Source organism: Fistularia commersonii, chromosome 7 (genome assembly GCF_037954325.1).
Source record: "Fistularia commersonii isolate RoL2024-O1a breed Wild chromosome 7, RoL_Fcom_v1.0, whole genome shotgun sequence".
In the NCBI taxonomy this organism is placed as follows: domain Eukaryota; kingdom Metazoa; phylum Chordata; class Actinopteri; order Syngnathiformes; family Fistulariidae; genus Fistularia; species Fistularia commersonii.
Genome location: NC_141290.1, coordinates 5,742,501 through 5,753,877, shown reverse-complemented (window position 1 = coordinate 5,753,877; position 11,377 = coordinate 5,742,501). Strand labels below are relative to the sequence as shown.

At 46.8% G+C, this 11,377-nt stretch overlaps 1 protein-coding gene across 7 annotated transcripts in view; it reads right to left on the bottom strand.

The window, feature by feature from the left end:
* Window positions 1-358: 358 nt before the first annotated feature.
* cadps2 (Ca++-dependent secretion activator 2) overlaps window positions 359-11,377 on the bottom strand; it is a 78,812-nt gene continuing 67,793 nt past the window's right edge. For all 7 annotated transcript variants that reach the window (XM_086149316.1, XM_086149319.1, XM_086149317.1 and 4 more), the window contains 3 exons: window positions 10,509-10,616; window positions 3,525-3,629; window positions 359-3,166 (listed from right to left, as the gene is read on the bottom strand). In XM_086149316.1, coding sequence (XP_086005442.1) covers window positions 2,990-3,166; window positions 3,525-3,629; window positions 10,509-10,616 — 390 coding nt within the window. In that variant the 3' untranslated portion in view covers window positions 359-2,989. The remainder of the gene's footprint in view (window positions 3,167-3,524; window positions 3,630-10,508; window positions 10,617-11,377) is intronic.

The following is an 11,377-nucleotide window of genomic DNA, read 5'->3' as shown; positions in this document are numbered from 1 at the left end:
TGTCGACCCTGAATGAGGCAGCAGGCGGAACCAGGATCTTTGAAAACACCTTTATTGGACACGGTGGGATTAACGGGATAGATTAGGAGCCCAATTAGATGCCTGTCCTCATATCCGCACCCAAATGAATCACACACACACACACACACACACACACACACACACACACACACACACACACACACACACACACACACACACACACACACAGACTGCTACTGTACCACTTCATGAGAATCACCACGGTGATGACGATCATCAGATTAAATCCTGAAAACTGAAGGAACCCCTCCTGGTTCGCTACTGCCGGCACCTCCTGCAGATTCTCACAGATTAGAGCCTTATTTCTAGAGGAGAAGGGAGATCAAAATAGGTTCTAGAGCAGTGGGTGATTCTGGGGATATTCTTGAGAAGCTGGGAAGGTTTGGGGGGATTCTAGAGGAGTAGGGGGTACCAGTGGGTTCTGGAGGAGTGGGAGGTTCTGGGGAGATTCTGGAGAAACAGGGAGCTCTGGGGGGTCTAAAGGAATGTGTGTGTGTGTGGGGGGGTTTCCATGGGGGTCTAGAGATTTAGGGAGTTTGGGGTGGGGGTTCTAGAGAAGTCTGGAGGAGTGGGTGATTCTGGGGGGACTCTTGAGAAGTTGGGGGGGTTTGGGGGGATTCTAGGGGAGTACCATTGTGTTCTGGAGATTCTGGGGAGATTCTTGAGAAACTAGGTTCTGGGGGGTCTAGAGGAGGATTTTTTTTGGGGGGGGGGTTTCTACAGGAATCTAGAGGAGTGGGTGACTCTGGGGAGATTCTAGAGGAGTGGGGGGGTACCAGTGGGTTCTAGAGGAGTTGGGGGCTCCAATTGGAGAGGGAGGCTCTGGGGAGCTTCTGAAGGAGATGGAGGGTCTAAGCAGTTAGAGGAGCTGGGTAACATCTGGAGGTGAAGTTCTGGTTCCATCCTCCGACAGCGGACGGAAGACTCTGGCGCCACGTTTGGGATCCTCCAGAAGAACTTGCCCGGGAACTCCCCTTTCAGACAAGGAGTTTGCAGGAAAAGAAAAATTTCCAGGCAGAGAACCATGCATGTGGTTGAAGAGCAGACTGTTCCGTTGTCTTTCCAGAGTCACGGTCCTGAAGAACCACACCTCCACGTCTTCAGTCCCAAAGGAGGACTTGGAGTCTATGGGAATGCGTTGACGGGCGTTCTGGAGTTGGTTCCCACCCGCCAAGCTAGCCAGCTACGTGGCTTACGCAATGAACCCCACAGTTCTCTGAGGGCATCGCAGCTAGCAGGACGCTACTGCCGCTGCCGCGCCGGCGGCCTTCACCACCGAAACCGCCCCCCCCTTTCCACGGCATCTGACACTTGTCGGGCGCGGGTCCCGATGGCGAACCTCGTTGGCAGGGGTTCCAATTATGGCGCCTTTTGTCGCCGCGGCCTTCACTGTAAATCTCTCTTCACGCCTCCTCTTTATGCGTCGACAACGTACCGCCGCTACGGCTGGGCAAATCAATCGCGCCGGAATTCCCGCCCGGCGTTCCGAGGCTCTGCTCCTTAGTTGGTTTCAGCCCGTGTGACTGATCTTCAACCAATGAGGACAGAAAGGGATCAATACAACAAGAGCATCGGAGGAAAGAAGTGGCCTGCAGCTCCATGAATGTCCCACAGAGCTACTCAAGACAATAGCAGCTAGCGTTAGCCGCACCATGTTAGCGAGTGAGCATCAGCTCCTTTGTGCCCGCAGCCATCGCACTGTATAACAGCAGTCTGGATGGCGCACAACTCTGAGCGGCCGGAGGTGCATCTGTGCTACCACCACTTCACTATCTCATCCTATTCACGCGTCAAACTCCAACTCTGCTCTTATATTTATCCTTGTTGGTCTCAGCCCACTTGCATCCTGCCTCTTTTGTTGATTTATTTTATTCTTGTGATTGCTATTGTCACTCTGTCTATGTTGTCATTTAGTTTTGGCTGTCTTTTCTCACCCTTACTGTCTTTTTTTTTTCTTCCATTTTGTTCATTTTTATCCTTGATGCTGTTGCTGTTGTTCTCTCTATTTATTTGTGGATGTCCTTTGCTTTTTCTAATTGCTTTCTAATTGTCTGTCTATTTATATTTATATCATATTCATATTTATTGAGGGTTATAACGGTTACGCTGCCGTGACAAAAGAATTTCCCCTATGGGGTTCAAAAGTTTATCTCATCAGCTACGTTAGCGTCTTCAGATGCGACACCATTGTTCTTGACTGAGCATTCCGCGGGCGTACGGTTTAACGTTTAGCGTGCTACTCATCTGCTAGCAAATAGCTGGAGGTATGTCATCATCTGGTGGAAATTTGCAGGAAGTGAAGATCATCATATCACACGCCAAACTGCACAGCTAGCTAAACTACCGCCGCTTGTTGTTAGCTAAAAAGTCGACAAGCATCGCTGGCTACATGGCACCCAAGCTAATAATTCACAAAACACAAACGTTACATGAGCAGGCCCTCCCATGTCAGGCTAGCATTAGCCAATCGGAACAAGTTGGCAAAACGATACTAGCATTAGTCAGTTTCAGTATAAAATACAATAACATATTGATATCTGTTGAACGTCTTCTGGCTAATCTTTCGACATGACATCTAAGAGGGAACCGGATGGGCTAATAGCTGTTAGCTCGCTGATGTGGCTTAGGCTGCCGATCACATGATCAGTTCAAGTGCATTTACAAAAAAAAAACAAAAAAAAAAAAACAAAAACAACAAAAACGTTACTTCTTCCAAGCTAACGTTAGCACAAAGCCGGGAGCCGGCGGGGAAGCTAACTTGCTAACGTCTGCATTCCAGAGCAGTTCAACGTCACTTTATTGAAAACAGGAAACACAACAAACGCCCACGAGTCGCTAGCTGTTAGCGCGGCTCCCCAGGCCTTTTTTTTTTAACCCAAAAAAAAAAAAAAAAAAAAAAAAAAAAAACACAAAAAAAAAAAAAATACAAAAAGAGGCGACGAAGAGGTCACTCGTCCTCCTCCTCTTCCTCGCTGTCCCTCATGCTGACGCCCTGCAGGCCGCCGCCCGCCTTCACCGCCGCCGTGGCCTCCTCCACCGTCAGCCGCCTGTAAACCGCCTCGTAGCTCTTGTTGTTGAGCGCTGCGTCGAGGACGCCTTGCAGGCGAAAGTCGCGGTATGCCTTCTGTCGGGGGGGGGGAGATGAGAGCATCTTAGGAATGCCGGGAGTCGGAGGCTCGGGAGGACAAAGCCGGGGGGGAAGATGGAAGCTCAAGGACGAGTCGAGCGTTTATGCGCCGCGACCAAGGCGTCGCGGCGCATAAGCGTCGCTTCGCTCTTCCTCTCTTTGCCCCCCCCCTCCTCCCCTTCCTCACCGCCGCCTTCAGTCAGAAGCCATTATCATTCCTCGGCTCGCGCCTTTCAAGTTAAACCCCGAGCGTAAACTATGAAAAGACGGAAAATAAAAACAGCATCGGCGCTGAGTTTTTTTTCCTTTTCACTCCTCCTTCCGCCTCCTCGCCGTTTCACCCTTCCTCCTTTACCTTCACGATCTTGATGAGCGTCTTCAGCTGGTATATGTGGAGCTGGAGGTCCAGTCTATCCGTCAGCCACACGCACACCGCCTTGGTGGTGCTCGCGTACCATTGCTGTGCCACGCACACACACACACACACACACACACACACACACACACACACAGAGCACATTAGCACTCACTTATCCCTGTTCCTTCATTTGGTTCTTTCAGGTTTCTTTCTCGTTGCCTAGAACCTTCATGACTCTGTATCCAGTTCACTTTATACCTCCGTGTCTCACCTGGACTGAGCCCTTATTACATTGTAAAATAATAATGTAATAGCAGTGTAATAACAATGTAATAGCAGTGTAATAACAACTCTGAGGTGATATTTAGGTTGTGATAACCAAAGGGTCTTTTCTTTTATCCGCCACCCTGGCGACTCCTTGGCTCTACTGTCAAGGTGGTGGGGTGGCGGCGAGGCCTCGCTTTACTCCCACGCTCCTTAAAAAGCACAAATGAGAACCGCCATTGTGCTCGCCGCCATTCAGCCGCGGTGGTCGGGGGGTGGGCAAGGACGCCTCGCTACAGCGAGGCGCTCACCTCCCGGGGGCGCCGCCGGCTTTTTTCTCGCGAGCGGCGTAATCTTGATGCGCAGGGCCGACGCGGCGGCGCAAGGTCGCAGAATGTTCGGCGTCCAAATGGCAAAAAATAAAAAAATTAAAATAAAATAAATAAATAAATAAAAAATCTCCGGAGTGGGTCGGAGCAGCGGGAGACTGAAAAGGCGGCAATTTGCGGCGGCGCCCGGAGAAAAGGTCAGGGCTTCCAGTTAGAGATGGGAGGAGACGGAGAGGAAAAGCACGAGCTGCTTCTTCCGAGCCTTTCCAAACCTCCTTTAACTTAAGTTAAGAGATTATTTAATGGGCCGCGATCTTTAAGGGCTTTCCCTTCCAGACGCCGAATCATCCCTTCTCCTCTCCAGGCAGCTGTAAGGCTCTGTTTATCGATCAGCGATCGCTTTTTAAGATTCAACTTATTGATCTGTAATCAGTTTCTCTTTATTGCTCAACAAGTTTATGCTTCCCGTACCGATTAAATATCAGTTTAAGATATTTACCGGTTCAATTTATTGATCATTAATCAGTGAAGGGTTTATCTCATTAATCCATAACCAGTTCAAGATCGTATATATTGATCACTGATCTGCTTCATATTCTATTTATTGCTAAATAATCGGTTTAAAATCGAAGTTCTTGATCACTGATCTGTTTTAAGTTCTACTTATTTGTTAGGAGTCTGATTTTGATTTTTTAATTGTTCAAATATCAGTTTAAGATTATATTTATTGATCAATGATCAATTTAAGATTGAACTTATCAACCAATGTTCATTTAAAGATGCTCTTTAGTGGTCAATGATCGGCTTAAGATTCTACTTATCTATCAGTTATCAGTTTAAGGTTTTACCTATTGATCAATAACTGGCTGACATCACATTATCAGACTTTTACTACTATATTTCTGAGGTAATACTACAATATTTACAGGCTCTAATGACAACATTACTACATTATTTACTACAAAAAAAATTACATTTTAAGGTTTAATTCCATCTCTGAGTATTATTATTACTACTGTTATTTTTACATCAAGGTAAAATTACTATTAAAGGTGTAATTTTTTAATTTTTTGAGGTATCTATTTCCCACAGGTGTAATTACAATAGTATTAAAGTGTAATTGTTCCGACCACCGCTGCTTACGATACCTCCACCAGCGGGAGGAGGCGGAGGAGGGTTGTCGGCGACGACACCGACAATGCGACATTTAAAAAATAAATAGATGAAAAAAAAAGCTCAAATGATAATTATCTTCGAAGTTGAGACAGAAGAAAAAATAACCCACAGATGATCTGAGCGAGGAAAAAGGATCGGGGGTGACCTCTGACCCCCTGCGGCGCTGACTCGTTATAATGATATCACGCCTTTTTTTTTTCACGGCGTAAAAAAAAAAAAAAGGGGGGGGGGGGGGGGGGCGTCGGCGCGGAAACCACAGGGGGAGAATGGGGAGGTCAATGTTAACAAACAAAGGAGAAATAAAAAATTGTGCACAAAATTCAGTGAAATGTAACTTGTTTGGGTCAAAGTGCCAAAGTCTGAATGGAGTCGCTGGATATTGGGGTTACCATGGCAACAGGCTGCCAAATGAATCGGGACGCGGAATGCCACAATAGGCGGCGGGAGGTACTCCGCTTCTCCTCTGGAGTCGGAATTTCCTGCACATCCGAGCAGAAACCCAACGTCTCGTTTCCTGGTCAGGGTTTAGGACTACAAACATGGCGCCGGTCTCTGGGGGCACCAGAGTGCGTCTCCGTTCTGCAGAGGAACCTTCTGGATTCGTTCGATTCATAAAGTAACGATGGTGTTTAACATCCCGTCATCCCTGAGCTGTCGATCACACGATGGGCGCAACTATTTTTCAATAATAACAGTGTAATTACCGACTGTATTAACATGTTATTACACAATCGTTACAATTAATTCACTTATGAATCAGATGGATGTAATTGATGTTTGAGTGGATGGGAAACGTGTTGTGGCGTGGATGATAAGCACAACGCCGCAGTATCCATGGCGAACGTTCATCCCGGACGGCAATCGGACACAGGAAACGCGTCCATTTGATTTCGTCCGCAACCGGAATCCCTTGATATCGGGTAACCGTGGCAACAGGCTACCGATAGAATTCGGGAGAGAGGGTACCACTCTGGCGTGGGAGGTCCTCCGCTCCGCCTCTGGAGTCCGAATTTCTTGCACATCAGAGCAGAACCCGAACGCCTCGTTTCCTGGTTAGGGTTTAGGACTACAAACATGGCGCGGGCCTCGGGAGAACTACAATGGGTTCCTCAGTTTGTGAGCTAGAACAGTGTTTACATCACGTGACGTTGAGCTGCCAATCACACAGCGGGCGTTCCAAGCTTCAGTAATAGTGGTGTAATTACCTACTGTATTACCATGTTATTACATAATTGTTACAACTAATCAATCAAATGGGGGTAATTGATGTTTGAATGGGCGGGAAATGCTTTATGGGGTGAATGTTAAGCGCGGCGCCCCAGTTGTATCCACGGCAACCGTAAACCCCGAACGTCAGCCGGCCATCGATCGGACACAGGAAACGCGTCCGCTTGATTCCGTCACGGGGGCGTGATCGACCAGACTCCATCTTCAGGAACCTTCTGTGTCGATTCGATACTGTACGCAAACCAGAAAAAAAATAAAAAACAATAAACCAGCCTCATGTTTCAGAGTCAGACATCAGACGGCATTGGACGCCACTGGGCGCCGCTCAGTGATTGGCCGTTGAGGACAAAAAGAAACGGATGTCAGGCCTTTTTTGCAGCGGCGGCAATTTAAGAGGCGATGCAGCTTCACCACTCCGTTTCAAAGAGCGGAAAGAAAAACAATCAAGCGAAAAAAGGAACCGGGGTCGTCGCTTTAACAACATTCAAACGGTAATAAACTGGTAATTACGGTGTTATTGAGTGGACGCCTGACCTGGCCGCCATCGCCGCCGCCACGAGTTATTTTCTAATAAACCCGGATCTGATTTGTAAAAGGACTTGGCGCTAATGCGTGTGTTTGTGTGTGTTTGTGTGTGTGTGTGTGTGTGTGTGCGTATTCGCACCCGCGCGCGCATTCGCATGAAGGACAGTGAGGCGGCGCGGGGGGGAGACAGGCCTAAATTGAGGAGATTAGAGGACAAGAGCAGCGGCAGATGGGTGTGTGTGTGTGTGTGTGTGTGTGTGTCGGGGGTCACAACTTCTCCTTAATGAAGAGTGGGGGGGAATCACGGTAATCATACAGTTTAAACAAATGACACACTCCTCTTGTCTCTCTCTCTCTCTCACACACACACACTCGCATACACAGACACACACACATACACACATACACGTGTGTGTGTGTGTGATTTCTATTCATTAAATCTAATGATTTAAGAAAAAAAAAGACAAATAAGTGAAACAAAAGCACACAAAGTTCCTGCTTGTTGGTTTTTTTCATATGATAATTAGGGATGTTGTAATTACACCTTCATATTTGTCAGACTGAGAGTATGATTACCATAATGAGAATTATTTTCGATTTTAAATTCGGTCGGAAACACTCCGTTTTATTTCTGCTTTCAGTTAATTTATTCACTTAATCTATCAATCTTTGTATCAATTCATTTAATTTTTTATTTACCTAATTATTGATTTATTGATACATTCAATTAAATTATTTATATACTGCATTTCATTCATCGATTTTAAACTATCTATCTTATTATTTAAGTAACTATTTTTTTTTACTTTAGTTTCGCATTCACTTATTTGTATTATAACAATATAATAAATTACAATATATTTATTTATTCATGCATTTACTTGTTTATTTATTTTCATTTCTTGATCCATTCCAGTTTTCCCTTTAATTTACTGATTTCATCCTGAAGAACCACAGAGGCGCATCAACAAAAAAAACAAATAAAACACATCAGCATCAATCGATCGATGGATCGAACAGATCTGACGTTCAAGAGAAAAAAAAATTAAAAATATTTGAATAAAGACAATAAAAAGTGTCCTAACTTCACGATACAAAACACGAAAAGGAACGACTAATAATATATCAATTATAATTAGTATTACCGAAATTTTGTTATAACTGCGTTATTACCGTTGTTACTATTACGTCATAAACCCACGTAAATTTTAAAAAGTGCTCGGAGACGAGCGGCGCGGAGGAAAACACGGCGGAGAAGCTCGTTCATCAGCGGTTCCACGGAGGTTTCTCTTCTTTGTCTCCCATTTCGGAGCACGTTTTGTTCCTCCTCCTTCTTTGTGCCTCCGGAAGATTCCCGACAGTCAGGCCGCGGCAGGGTCCTTGTTAGGAGCTCTTCCTTGGAGGAGGAGGAGGAGGAGGAGGAAGTTGGGGGGCGTCTCGTTCCTCGCCAGGCGCCCCAACACAAACTCATCTCCTCTTCATCTAATTTCCTCCATATTGCTCCCTTTAGCGCCGTAAATGAATTTGACTCCTTCTCGCTCAGACGCACGTAAACAAGGCAATTTTAACCGTGGCGGGGGAGGAAAAGGAGAGGGGGGGGGCGCAGCACACACACACACACACACACACACACACACACACACACACACACACACGCACACACATGATACGCTGTGTGTGTCCTAGCTTCCTCCTTGATGGTGCATGACCCGCTGCTTCTGAGCTCCATTAGACTCAAAGCACTGACACACACATGCTCACATATACACACACACACACACACTTGTGCGTGCGCGTGCTCAGCGGGCGGTGGCGATCCATCGCTCAGGCCTAGCGCCGCTCTAATGTGCGCAGCGGTCCGTGGTGCCACGTTCGCCGCATCGACCTGCTTGCCGTGTTTTGCCAACTTTGCCGCTTACGATATTCAGAGAAAACCGAATGGGGAAAGTGGTGTGTGTGTGTATGTGTGTGTGTGTGTGTGTGTGTGTGTCACCAAGGTGGGAGATTTGGTGAACAATAAACCCCCTCTCCTCCTCAGATTTATAGATTTAGCATCGGATGCGGTGGAACGTGCATATGGGGCGGAGCCTGTCGCCCCCCCACGCATCCCCGGCCAATCAGAGACGAGCAGCTGGGCGCCCTGGCTCGACACCGACGTGAACGGCCTCGGAGCGGAGTTTGTTATTGTAGTCTGCAGTCATCTGCCCTTGTTTCCGGTGATGAAGATCAGTCGTGCGCACCTCGGTGATGCCTGACATCTCCATAGCAACGCCTCCCCTCTTTTTTTTTTTTTTTTTTTTTTTTTTTGAAATGCAGACAGATTTGTCCCCAACGTCATACTTCATCCACATCGGTCCACATCTGCAGCACAGTTCCGTTGGCTGCGTTGCTAACGCGACGCCCGTTTCGTTGAAAATGCCGCCTTTAGCTGAATAACACCCTTAACTCACCCGCCGTCATTTTCGTCTTTAGCTTTCTATTTAGCTTAGGTTTTGTTAGCATTGTGGTTCTTGCATTTTGCTTAGTTTGTGCTGTGTTACCTTTTTCTTTAGCTAGGATGCTACAGCATCACCTGTCTCATCGTTAGCATCCTCTTCATCGCTTTTACTTTCATCTGACCTTGAACTAACTTTGTACTTAGCCATGATGCGACAGTGTTGTTTCATTAGCATCATCATTTTTAGCTTAATCTAAACCTTAGTTAGCTTTGTATTTAGCTGTGGGGCTACAGCATTACTTGTTTTGTTAGTATTATCTACATTGTCTTTAGCTTTATCTAATCTTTTGTTAGCTCCATATTTAGCCACGATGCTATGGTGCAGCTCGGTGCCCATTCAGTTGAACATGGCGGATGTTCTGTGGCCTTTAGCTGCATAGAAAGGGACATGGCCACCCCGTGTCCTTTTCACCTTTAGCTTAGTATTTAGCTTAGGGTTTAGTAAGCTTTGTCCTGGGCTGTGATGCTACGGCATGCCTGTCTCATATTTAGCGTCATCTTCATCTGACCTAGCTTCATCTACAACTGCAACGCGACAGCATCATCAGGCTCATCATTGGCGACGTCTTTAATGCCTCTAGCTTCAGCTATCTATTTGTTAGCTTGGTCTTTACTATTTATAGGTGAGACACTACAGCCGTCTTTAGCCGTTTAGTGCCGTCTTTGTTATCTTGAGCTTTTTCGGTCTTTTGTTAGCTTCAGCATTGTTTAAAGCTGTGATGCTACAGCGCCTTTCTCTTCTTTAGCAGTGTCTCTATCGCCTTTAGCTTCACCTGTCACGTTAGCTTCTCCTAGCCTGTTAGCTGTGGTGCAATCACTAGCGCTGTGTCCTGTAGCTTCATTAGTGGCGGCGGCAGCGCATCTGTAGCAATACTACTAAGCCTGTGTCACTATGGGAACACCTATCTTCTGCACGGATGTGGTCGTGAGATTCCCGCTTAGCGTTAGCTTAGCCGCACTCACCTCAAAGACCTTCTCGATTTGGAGCTCGTCGTTGATTCGCTCCCGCAGGACGTCCTGGTTCTGACGCACGAAGGTGATGTAGGTGTCGGCCAGGTCCATCCCTGGTTTCTGCAGGGGGGGGGGAGAGGGGGAACGGACCAATCAGCTCTCAGGAGACCACACACACACACACAAAGTAAACACACACACACACACACACACACACACACACAGCTACACCACTCCTAGTCGCCAGGAGAGATAAACGGCGTAAATTGCTTTGACATCTCTCACACCTGTTTCCACCCTCCTTCCCTGAGGGATTCTTCTATGTTTTCCTACATTCTCTCACGTTCCACGTTCTCCTGCGTTCTCCAAATATTCTCCGACGTGACCCGTGTTCTCCTACAATCAGCATCCTCTCACGTTTTCCTGCATTCTCCTCCGTTCTCCTGGGTTCTTGTGCGTTCTCCTGTTTTCCTACGTTCTCCTACATCCCATGTTCTCCTATGTTCTGCCGTGTTCTCCTACAATCTCCTGCATTCTTATATGTTCTCCTGCACTCTCACATCGTCCTGCGTTCTCCGGCGTTATAGGTTCTCCTGCAGCCTCCTGCATTTTATTTTCTCCTATGTTCTCACACATTCTCCTATTTTCCTCCCTTCTCCTGCATTCCATGTTCTCCTACGTTCTTCTCCATTCTTTTGTGTTCTCCCATGTCCTCCTTATCTCTTCTATTCTCCTGGTCTTCTGGATTCTCCTATGTTCCCCAAAGTTCCCATGTTTTCCTACGTTCTCCCGTGTTCTCTTACCATCTTCTACTCTCCTAGGTTTTCCTACGTTCTCCCCTGTCCTCCCCTGTCTCTTGTGTTCTCCTACATTCTCTGATG